This window comes from Sus scrofa, chromosome 7 (genome assembly GCF_000003025.6).
Source record: "Sus scrofa isolate TJ Tabasco breed Duroc chromosome 7, Sscrofa11.1, whole genome shotgun sequence".
NCBI lineage: Eukaryota > Metazoa > Chordata > Mammalia > Artiodactyla > Suidae > Sus > Sus scrofa.
Window position 1 is genome coordinate 78,169,041 of NC_010449.5, and position 12,367 is coordinate 78,181,407.

At 48.5% G+C, this 12,367-nt stretch overlaps 1 protein-coding gene across 1 annotated transcript; it reads right to left on the reverse strand.

The window, feature by feature from the left end:
- On the reverse strand, positions 10,245-11,181 carry LOC102163838 (non-secretory ribonuclease-like). Its single transcript, XM_005658553.3, has 2 exons — positions 11,101-11,181; positions 10,245-10,896 (listed from the first exon to the last, which is right to left on the reverse strand). Exon 2 carries the CDS (start codon positions 10,889-10,891, stop codon positions 10,421-10,423), a length of 471 nt encoding a protein of 156 aa, XP_005658610.3. The 5' UTR covers positions 10,892-10,896; positions 11,101-11,181; the 3' UTR covers positions 10,245-10,420.

The following is a 12,367-nucleotide window of genomic DNA, read 5'->3' on the forward strand; positions in this document are numbered from 1 at the left end:
AGGACAGGTACTGGTGATCCAATCCGTTTAATATGTGGGGTATCTCCGTCCTTCCTTGTGATGTTTGCGCTCCGGGACCCGCACCCGTCGCAGACACCACCCACTGCATCTTTCACTGCCTCCCCAGTGGCTCAGGGCCCTTGACAGCAAAGCAGAACCATGTGTAGATGCGCCTTCCCGCCAGCAGAGGGCAGGAGCTGCTGAGAAATTCTGGGCTGGGCTCGCGCCCTGCTCCTGCCTGGCCAGTTTTCGTTCGCCTCTTCCTCTGCACGCGCCCTCTTCCTGGGTGGGATGGAAAGAAACAGGGGGCCCGGAGAGTCAGCGAGTTCTTGCGTGCGCGCGTGTGTGATGAGTGGGGATGACGGGCATCTATTCGAAAAAGCCATGCTCCCACCTTGGAATGATGCTCTGCAGGCTCCCGGACCGGTCTGCAAACAAGTAGCGCTACTAACATTTCGATGGTGCAGACCCTGAGGGCACACAGCGTTTTCATTTAGGTCTCCCCCCAACCCCCGAAGATCCGCCACTGCGAGGGAGCTTCCCGGCTCCTGAGAGGGGTCTGGAGGCTCTACCTGGAGGGCCTACGCTTCCTCTACAGAAACCAACACCAGATTTGCAGGCACAGCCCGGGAACCGGGCGCTGCCAGGGGAGGAGGGGGCGAGGAGCTGGGGCGACCCCACCTCTCCCTCTGCATGATCGCTCTCCCAGGTTGGTGGGGTGGGCCCACGCCCTCCTTGGCCGGCAAGGGGCGCTGCGCCACCTGGACCACGCGGCCCGAGAGGAACCAGAGCTTTTACCTCCTGGTTCTTAGAGATGGCTTTGAACTTTCCAAAGCCTCTTTTAATCACCGAGGAAAACCGCGGGATAATAAGCGAAGAGGCTTCAGATAATGAGCGCCTAATGTGTACCACGACGGCGGCTGCTGTGCGGAAGGAGGGGATATCTTCAGCCTTCTTCCCGGCAGTGGGGTGAGAGGTGGGGGTTTTGAGGTCAGCTCTATGCTGCATCGCCATGGTAGTTAACGCTTTATTTCATAACTTTATCCTTTGAGCTTTCTATTGCCAGAGAGACTCTTCCCTACTCGATTGAGAAAGGGCTACAGCGAGGTAGACTGTTTCCTTTATCATATGTTCCGATGCATTGTACACATGTAAAGGGCAGATGTAAAATCAAACATTGCTGAAGAGAACAAACCTAGTGAGAAGGGTGTCTTCCTCTGCTCCTTGTCTAATAGGCCTACATGTTAATTTCCGGACGCAGTAATCACTTAGTTTTGGGAGTTTCCGTCGTGGCACAGTGGTTAATGAATCCGACTAGGAACCATGAGGTTGGAGGTTCGGTCCCTGGCCTTGCTCAGTGGGTTAAGGATCCAGCGTAGCCAGGAGCTGTGGTGTAGGTCGCAGACGCAGCTCGGATCCCTCGTTGCTGTGGCTCTGGCGTAGGCCGGTGGCTACAGCTCCAATTCGACCCCTAGCCTGGGAACCTCCATATGGCCACAGGAGCGGCCCTAGAAAAGGCAAAAAAAAAAAAAAAAAAAAAAAAAAAAAAACAAAAGACCAAAAAAAAAAAAAAAAATTACGTAGTTGTTACTTTTACAGTACTTTTACAGTCTTTATATATCTGCATATGTTACCCACATTTATAAGGTTCGTGACATGTGTATAGATGCAAGTGTCCATCTCTTTTTTTCCCCTCATACAGAAACATTTTCTATGCAGGGTTCTACACTGACAATATATGGAAGACAAACTAAGATACCAGGATAGTTAAGTAACTGATTTGTATATTCACACTGAACATATTACAGAACAAATTGAAAGATCCCATTTGCTAAAAACAATGTCTTTACTTAAACTGACTCTCACAATAGTCCATAAGGCAGGTATCATTATCCCCATTTTCGAGGTTATACTGAGGCCCAGAGAGTCGGGTAGGAGCAGCTGGAAGCAGAGCCATGAGTGACTCCCTCAAAGCTTGAGGTTCTCCTTTATTGCAGGCTGCTTTCTGGGGCCAGCGGGTGGAGGACCATCCAAAGAAGGCTTCCAGTGGCTTTCATCCATTCAGGTTGCCTCTGAGTCTCTTGTCTCAATGGGCACATGGGCACAAAGCAGGCTGAAGTAGTGGCTTTATCAGAGTTTTATTTCCTTGGTAATACTGCTGTTTCCTTACGAAAATGGATTTCTAGAATGTGAGTCTCCATTCTAATGGTTTCCTCACCTTTGACACCCGCAGGGACCCTTGTCATTCTCCCTTCATGCGGAAGCTATGCTTATAAACAGGAGTAAAAAGTTACTTTCTCCATTTTAATTGACCATCTATAGACATCTAGGATATATGTATGCATATATTATATGTATGATTGTTCTGAGATCCTTTTGAGCACCTGAGCTAAATGGTTTTACCACAGCATAGAACTCCCTGTTCAGCAGTTTCTTTAGCCTCGGCTATTCATCCTTGATATAGGTAAATGTGTGTTTCTTGTGCGTGTTTGCTATGTCATATAGTATGCTACTCATACTCTAGGAAAGTAGTTATCAAAGTGTGGCCCAAGGACCCTGATGGCTGCAAGGAGATAAACTGTGCCAACAATCTGAATGAATTTGGGGGGGAGATTCTCTATTGATCAAACCTCTAGATGAGAATGCAGCCTGGCCAACAGCCTGATTGCAGCCTTGAGAGACCTTGAGTGAAGGACCCAGAAAAACTGTGCCTGGATTTCTGACCCACAAAACCTGTGAAATAAGAATTTTATGTTGCCTTTGAGCTGCTAAGTTTGTGGTAATCTCTTAGGCCAAAGTTAAAAATGGATATGACCTATGTGTTTTCATTTGTTTAAAAAATATACTTAGCAGCTCCTTGGTGTTAGGTACTATTCTAGGCACAAGTGATAGGGCAATAAACTGAGGCCTTTTAATCCGCGTAGTGGATCTTGGCCAAAACCTTGGATTATTTCTCCCCTCATTGAGTGGGAAAATGCCACAATGTCAGCTGTGGTCAGTTGTGGGCCCTCAGGTGATGGCTGGGTCAAGGTAACACAGGCTTATCCTAAGACAGAGATGCAGGATTGCAAATGTCCATAGCTCGAGTTGTCTTGAGCTGCCAAGGCAAATAAGTGGTACCTCCACTTCCTCTCACCTCGGAATAGTCCCAATATTGAGACTTGATCAGTTTCCATCATAGGATTCTGTAGTCAGGATCAGTTCAAGTGAGCCCCCAAAGCCAGGCTGGTGACAGGTTATGAAAGAATCACCTGAAGAACGATTTGGAAGTGCTCATTCCTGAGCTCCCAACTCGGCAGTTTTCTAAATGCAACCAAGGCACAGGCGAGATTCACTTTGTCCCCAAGTGGAACACAAAACAGTTAGGTATCTGTGATCACCACAGAGGCTTAGTTTCTTCTCAGGCCTCTTAATAGAGACCATGGAGAATGCCCACTGAATTCAGCCTCATCTGACCTCTCAGTAAGACCATCCCACTTCTGAGAGTCTGCAGAAGTCACTGAGGAGCGACCAGATACGACACTTTCATTTGATAGATCAGCCATAAGCAATACGCACCTCCCACTGCCTACAAAAATACCTCGATACCAGAAAAACCATGTTGGATTTCTGGCCTCACAAATGTCAAAGGAGAGCAGCAGGTTTGGGGTGCACCGGGTTTCAGTATGGGACCAACTGGCCTCAACCATACTCCCCGAGCTCTGCTCAGTATTCCACAGCAGCAAGACTCAAAGTTTGTGCTCTCACTATCACTTTAAACTCTAATGTTATGGAGAGCAACAAAGAGCTTTTGTTGATGTTGATTGTATCTATTTATATGTACCTTTTAGAAATTGGAACCAAGAAATTGTAGAATCCTTAATCATTAATTCACAAATCATTTAATAATACAACTACGGAATCTTTAAGTGTTGATATAGATCATAGTTTTAGGAAACCTTACCTTCTACAACAAAAAAACCTGAGGGGGAAGAATGCCATTGTTCCACATTTTCCTTAATGGCTGACTCTATATAGAGAGCTGGATTCTCGTATCTGCCTTGGCATTCATCTGCTTCTACTATGCTGTTTTGCTTCAAGAGGATCTGGCCTCCCATGGATGTGTGGTTTGAAAGGTAAGGCCCTAATAGACACCGAAAAAAGGTCTGTGGGACCACCAGGGTCTTTAAACCACACTTGACCAAGTCAGTGCCTGAATCCCATTCCTCAGGTTAGAGTGGTTGATAGTGAGATCCACCCTTAACACAATCAGACACACTTGATGGGAATGTTGGTGAATGAAGACAGGGCCATCTTCTGCTGGAATTATTCTGTTGCTTTTTTTTAAGTGACCCCACCCCCGCCACACACACACACACACTCCCAGACTAGGGGTCAGATCTGAGCTGCAGCTGCTGGCCTCCTGCTACTCAACATCAGCCACAGGCACAGCCATGTAGGATCGAAGCCGAGTCTTCGACCTACACCAGAGCTCATGGCAACAGCTGATCCTTAACCCACTGAGCAAGGCCAGGGATCCAACCTACATCCTCATGGATACTAAACAGGTTCCTTACTGCTGAGCCACGATGAGAACTCCTGCTGGACTTATTCTCGAGAGTATAGGGTTTGGAGTTGTTGCAGTCACTTCAAAAATACGAGAGCAATTTGCCTGAAAGGAGCACCAAGATCTAGAAGAGACGGAAATGGAAACCGAGAAAGAGACTTAGGTTCTTTTTTCATCCTCTGAGTTCTGATAAGCTGCACATGAAGCCACACAGTCCCTTATTTCTCAGGACAGTTGAACTGTTTCTTCAGACTGTTAGGACATCAGCAAGGCCGAGTCCTTGGAGGGAAGTGGTTTCAGCATGCCGTTGTGGTAGGAGGACCTCCTGAAACAGTCAAGGCTGTGGAGGACCCAGTGGGTCACGAGCTGGCCTAATTCCATGGGAAAGTGTGGAGGATACTAAAATAGCTGAACAAAGAAAGTACTTTACTCCTCCATATGGTTTTGAATCTCTTTGGTTTGGGTTTTTTTTCTGTTTGTTTCCTTTGTTTTGTTTTTGTTTTCCTTTGTAAGGCCTCACCTGTTTGTTTTGTTTTGTTTTGTTTTTTTCTTTCTAACAGCCTCACCTGAGGCCTATGGAAGTTCCTCAGGCTAGGGGTCAAGTAAGAGCTGCAGCAGCTGCCCTACACCACAGCCACGGTAACTTGGGATCTGAGCCACGCCTGCGACCTACACTGCAGCTTGCATCAGCGAGCGACCCTTAACCTACTGAGCAAGGCCAGGGATCTTACCTGCATCCTCCTGCACACTAGTGGGGTTCTTAACCTGTTGAGCCACAGTGGGACCTCCCAATCTCTTTGTTTTTGAGCTCACCGCTGCTGATTAAAGGATTGGGTCAAATCGCTCTCACAGCTTGTTAAAAGGCAAATGAAGGCGTTCCTGTCATGGCTCAGCGGTTAATGAACCTAACTAGCATCCATGAAGACACAAGTTTGATCCCTGGCCTCGCTCAGTGGGGTTAAGGATCTGCTGTTGCCGCGAGCTGTAGTGTAGGTCACAGACATGGCTCAGATCCACCCTTGCTGGGGCTGTGGTGTAGGCCTACAGCTATAGCTACGATTCAACCCCTAGCCTGGGAACCTCCATATGCCATGGGTGCGGCCCTAAAAAGACCAAAAGACAAAAAAAAGAAAAAAGGGCAAGTGAAGAATTCATTATTTCTCATTATTAGCTACATCCTCGGCTCCTGGCTCCACTCCAGACAAATTTCACCCCACAGGTGGGATGAATTTCTGGCAAGTGCAGAAGTGCCATGCCCTAGTATACCTGGGTCCTGGTGTCTTGAGCCAGGATTGCAAAAACGTCCAGATATGCACCTGGGAAAAGATAGGGGTCATGTTGTCTAACTTGCTGGGGTGGGGGTGGGTGACATGGGAATGATGTAATGTGCTCGATGTTCCAGTTATCCGTTGTAATCATCCTGCTACCCCTGTTCCCTGAGGTCTCTCGCATCACCAACGCTGAACCCAATACACCTTTTATTTTAAATTTTTTGGCTTTTTTTTTTTTTAGTGCCACACCCATGGCATATGGGGGTTCCCAAGCTAGCTGTCAAATCGGACCTCAGCTCCCAGTGCACACCACAGCCCCAGCAAGGCAGGATCCGAGACATGTCTGTGACCTACCCCACAGCTCATGGCAATGCCAGATGCTTGACCCACTGAGCGAGGCCAGAGCTCAAACCCTCGTTCTCCCAGATCCTAGTCCGGGTCGTTAGCTACTGAGCCATGAAGGGAACTCCCCATACACCTTTGAAGTAGTGAGAACTTTGAAGTTGGCGTTGTTCTTATGTGACTATTGTAACTCAGACTTGAGTCCCGAATAACAGGTAACTGTGCCATATTTCCATGTGCATCTGAGGAGGCAAATTTCATAACATGAGCGAAGTTTCCATTTCCCAAAAAGATGCTATTTGTCATAGGTACTTTGAATTGGGGCCGGGAACGGATTCCTGTGCTGCCTTCTCTCGTCAGTGCCTGACTCTCCTTTTTTTTCCTTCCAGGTTTATTGAGATATAATTGACATACAGCACTGTGTAAGTTCAAGGTGTTTTCAGTATAATGATTTGACTTGCATACGTCCGGAAGTGATTACCACAATCACCTTAGTGAACTTTCATCCTCCCATCTAGATACAAATGAAAGCAATAGCAAAACTGTTTTTCCTTATGCTAAGAACACTTAGCATTTACTCTCTTAACAACTTCCATCTATAACAGACAGCAGAGTTCACTATACTTACCAGGTGGTACCTTACCCCCCTGGTGCTTATTGATCTTATCACTGCAGGTTTGTACTGGTCCACTCTCTTCATCCCGTTCCCCCAGCCCTCACCCCCTGCCTCTGGTAACCACAAATCTGATCTCTTTTTCTATGAGTTTGCTTTGTTTGTTTGGTTGAGTATAATTGTTTTCTTTTCTTTCTTTCTTTTTTTTTTTTTTTCTCTTTTTGTCTTTCCCAGGGCTGCACCTGTGGCATATGGAGGTTCCCAGGCTAGGGGTCGAATCGGAGCTGTAGCCGCTGGCCTATGCGAGAGCCACAGCAACGTGGGATCCGAGCTGCGTCTGCGACCTACACCACAGCCCAGTGCAATGCCGGATCCTTAACCCACTGAGCGAGGCCAGGGATCGAACCCACAACATCATGGATCCTAGTCGGATTTGTTGACCACTGAGCCATGACGGGAAGTCCTGTTTGAGTATAACTGACCATCCACAGTATATTCAGTGTTGCTGGTACACCACAGAGTGATTCAATATTTCTATACATTTCAAAATGATCACCATGGTGTCTTAATTGTCCTCTGTCCCCCTTCAAGGACAGTCCATAATTGCTGACGGTATTCCCCACATGGTACATGTATCCCCGTGGCTCATTTTTGTCACTGGAGGTTTGTACGCCTTCATCTCCCTCACCTATTTCTTTGATCCCCTTACCCTGCTCCCCTCGGACAACCCCCTGTTTCTTCCCTGGATCCATGGCTCTGTTTCTGTTTCGTTCCGCTCATTCCTTTGGTTTGGTTTTCAGACTCCCCGTGGAAGTGAGATCACCACTCCTGCCCTGACTGTGGGGTCTTCTCTCCCTGATCTTAGGGTCATTTGAGACCACCCCACCCCCCACCCCCCCGCTGAGAGGAACCTGCTCAGCAACGTTCCTGATGATAAAACATAACATAAAATGAAAATGCTGGACTTCACAAAGCGGGTTAGAAGCATCAACCGCTTTCACGCCTCCATGACATCTTGGAGATCTGATACTATTTTGAGCAGTTTCCAAAATCGGAAATGGAGGCTTAGGGAGGACGAGGGGACGCCAGGGAACGTATCCTTGGAATCTGCTGACGTGAAAACAATTGGCTTCTCTAGAAGTGGCCACCGTGGTGCTGGCCTCCGGTCCGGGGCCGTCAGATCTTGCGGGTCTGTCACAGAGGGTGTTGGGAGCCCAGCCACAGTTTCCTCTTCACAGGGCACAGAGCCCTCCTGGCTCTGCTTTGAGTCCTCCGGCCTCCTGGAAGGGAAGAGCTGCTTCTAAGCTTTAGGGCCACCGGTTCCCTGTGCCCCCAGCCCAGTCTTCAGCACAGGGACTGGGGAAGATGAGGAGCAGAGGAAGAGCAGGAGGAGGGTGGGGAAGGCAGGAGGGGTGGGAGGGAGAGCAGGGCCTCAGGCCCAGTGACTCCAGCCTTGCAGTAGCCTGCCTCCTCCTTCTGTTGCTCCAAGGATGTTGAACGAGGGAGCTCATTTCAACCTGCTCTTTATTGAGCTAAAGTAAGCGGATTCTGTGGAGCCCTGGAGTTCCCCAGACCCAGGGTCCCCAGGCAATAGCTTGAGTCAACAGATCCACCCGGAGGCTCAGAGCTTCCAGTGGCTTCTCCAGAGAAGATGCTGGGTACAGTACCCCCGAGAGCAAGAAGGGCTCACCTTATGGAGGGTGGGAGGAAAGGAAACGGCTTGATATCTGGGCCTGGAAGAGGAGCTGAAAAAAGGAGGTCAGAGGTACAGGAGTTCCCTTGTGGCAGAGTGTAAGGCTCTGGCATTGTCACTGCAGTGGCTCAGGCTGGGGCTGTGGTGCGGGTTGGATCCCTAGCCCGGGAACTTCCCTATGTCATGGTGTGGCCAAAACAAAAAAAAAAAAAAAAAGAAAAAAGAAAAGAAAAGGAAAGAAAGAAAACAGAGGTACAGATTTGATGGCATGCCCCCTGTGTTCTGTTCTGACTTCAGCACTGCAAAAGACTCACTCTGTCACCCAGACAATCTCCTGAAGGCTGCACTTGACCACAGTTTGCAAGGAGCTTTCCTTCCTGTTGCTCACTGATTCCTGAGAGTAGCCCTGTGGTGGAAGCAGAATAGGGCTGTCAGGACGCACCCCCTTTTATGTGGGTCTACATTTCCCTGATCCTGGAGACTGTGCCCCTTCTTGACTATGAATGAATATGGATGAGCCACTGGTTCATCCTTGGAGGAGATCCCAATTCCAAGTCTCCTTCCTTGCCTTCCACCACCAGATGTCCAGCTGCTCCCCTCTCCAGGACACAGACGTTGCCAGGAAAGGGTCTCACGTCTTCTGCAGGTAGTAGTAGAACCTGTCCACCTGCCACCTGGACCACTTATCAGATTCCACATTAACCCCAAACTCTGGATCTGCCCTGTGGATAACCTCGAAAACCTGAAGATTTGATATACATATTTTTTCTTATTTATTTATCTATTTATTTTTGTCTTTTTAGGGCTGCACCTGTGGCATAGGGAAGTTCCCAGGCTAGGGGTCGAGTCAGAGCTGCAGCTGGTGGCCCACGCCACAGCCACAGCAACACTGGATGTGAGCTGTGTTAGCGACCTACACCACAGCTCAAGGCAAGGTCAGATCCTTAATGCACTGAGTGAGGCCAGGGATCCAACCTGTGTCCTCATGGATTCTAGTCAGATCTGGTAACAGATGAGCCACAATGGGAACTCCAATACACTTTTCTTTCTTTCTTTCTTTCTTTCTTTCTTTCTTTCTTTCTTTCTTTCTTTCTTTCTTTCTTTCTTTCTTTCTTTCTTTCTCTTTCTCTCTATTCTTCCCTCCCTCTCCCTCCCTCCTCCTCTCCCTCTCTCTTTCCTCCCCTGCCTCTCTCTCTGTCTTTCCTTTGATTTTTAGGGCCAAACCCAGGGCATATGGACGTTCCCAGGCTACGGGTCAAATTGGAGCTGCAACTTCTAGCATTCGCCACAGCCACACCGCATCTGAGCAGCATCTGCAACCTACACTGCAGCTCATGGCAACACCATATCCTTAACCCACTGAGCTGGGCCAGACAGCAAACCTGTGTCCTCATGGGCCAGGTCATTACCACTGAACCACATCGGGAACTCCACACTTATTTTTTTCTTTTGCTTTTTATCACAATGAAGGCATTTCCCTCTTTAACTCATTTTTACACCATATAGGTCCCTTCGGTCATAACATTTACAATTCCTAATCAGAACCAAATACATTTATTTCTACGCAGTGGAGGCTTCGCCTCCTGGTACTGAAATAGGCAGCTATGAATTGAAGCCACAGCTTCTTGGCCTAAGACAGAGAGAAGGACAGGTCTGTGTGACTTCATGACACTCAGAGCCTCTTATGCTCACATCCCTCTATTTCCCACATCTCTAGATCAGAATGTAACTACAAGACAGCAGAAGGGCACAAACAGACACACAGAGCCTTGGGGCTGATTCTGTAGAGTTTATTGCAGGTGCACAAGGAGCTTGAGCTCAGCAAGGCTTAAAGGGGGTCAGGGGCTGCAGCATTGAGGACTGATGCTGATATCCGGGGTGGGTGGTGCAATGCGACCTTGGCTGTGACCATGGGGCTTGGCAGATGAGCGTGGCCCCAAGTTCCAGTGCACAGCTTAGATGATCTCGTCCAAGTGAACTGGCACCACAGGGTACCTGGGATCATCCCTTGGTGAACTGACGTTACAGGCAATGATGAAGCGCTTCCGTACCTGTCTCCGTGCATATCTGCAGTCTGTATAATGCGGTGCATTTCTTGTGCGGTTACAGTGGGTTACAGCCACTTGAAAGCTACTCTCATGACAATTTGTCCAGCCTGACCTAGGACAGGTTATATTTCTGGTGTAACATACACGAGCTACACGAGCAAAGCTTGTGTGGAGAAAAGTGTTTTGCCCTTTGCATACCCCTCTGTAACGGTTAACCGCCCGCATTGCAGGATCGCATTGAGACCGGGTCATATTTATGTGCTGGATCGTAAACCACTGAGCCCAGGTTAAACCGCCGGGTGGGACATGGAGTGAGATCACCACTCCCAGGAGCCCCAGCAGCAAGAAGAGGCCAAGCCGGGAATCCCGCTGGACCATGTTTCCTGTGAAAAGATCATCTTCTGCATCTCGGCCCAGTAATGCCGCACCCCCTCCTCTCCCCCCCTGCTATCACTGCCATTCCCTCTCCTTTCCTGTCTGCTCCCCAAAGCCTGTCACATGTCCTGGCACTAACTTCAGCTCACGTCTTCCCCAGCAGCTGCCTCCTGACCGCCCTCCTGTCCCAGCTCTAGGGCCCATTGTCTTACCCAGTATCTCGGCTGTGGCTCCTGTGAGAACGGATCCAGCTGGAGGTCCTGGGGCTCAGGGGCAGCTGGGCTGCCCCCATCCTTGGGACTGTGATATAGAGCAGGCCCTGTGGGTGGGGCCCTCAGAACTGGGAGGGTTGTGGGTACAGGACATGAAGAAACCCGCAGATTGGCACATGATCCACTTATGCCATGAGCCTCTTTGCTTTATCATGTGCCTATCAATGCATACCCACAGACAGCACCCCTGCTGCTTCTGCTGTTAAGAAAAAAAAAAAAGTCTAATTCCAGGCATCCTGTGCAGTGTAGAGCTCCGCCACTGGATCTGGATTGGGGTTTTTTATTTGTTTTTTCGGGCTGCACCCATGGCATATGAAGGTTCCTAGGAAAGGGGTCATATTAGAGCTGTAGCTGCTGGCCTACGCTACTACCAGAGTAACGTCAGATCCAAGCTGAGTCTGCAGCCTTCACCACAGCTCACATCAAAGCTCGATCCTTAACCCAGTAAGTGAGGCCAGGGATTCAACCTGCGTCCTCATGGATACTGGTCAGAGTCATTTCTGCCAAGCCAGAATGGAAACTCCATGGATCTGGATTTTCTTCAATAAAAAATATCACTGACTTCTGAATGGTCATAGATTTTATTACTCAACTTGGGGCAAGGCCCTGAAAACCTGAGGTACAAAAAGGCATGTACACTTATTACTCAGAATAAATGGACTGCTCTATAGCACTGGGAGCTAGATCTTGTCACTTGTGATGGAGCATGATGAAGGATGGTGTGAGAAAAGGAATGTATACATGTGTGGGACGGGGCCACTTTGCTGTTGAGTAGAGAACTGACAGAACACTGTAAACCAGCTATAATGGAGAAAATAAAACTCACTAAAAAAAAAAAAAAAAAAAAAAAAAAAAAAAAAGAAGAAAAAAAAAAAAAGGGAGTTCCAGTCATGTTGCAGAGGAAACGAATCCAACTAAGAACCATGAGGTTGAGGGTTCCATCCCTGGCCTCGCTCAGCGGGTTAAGGATCTGGCGTTGCCAGGAACTGTGGTGTAGGTCACAGACATGGCTTGGACCCCACGTTGCTGTGGCTCTGGCGTGTAGGCTGGCAGCTGCAGCTCTGACTCAACCCCTAGCCTGGGAACCTCCATATGCTGCGGGAGCGGGCCTAGAAAGCAAAAACAAAACAGAACAAACAAACAAAAGAACAAGTTAGAGCCAGGGAGGGTTGTTTCTCCCAGAGGAGCCCGGTCTCCTTTTCATTTT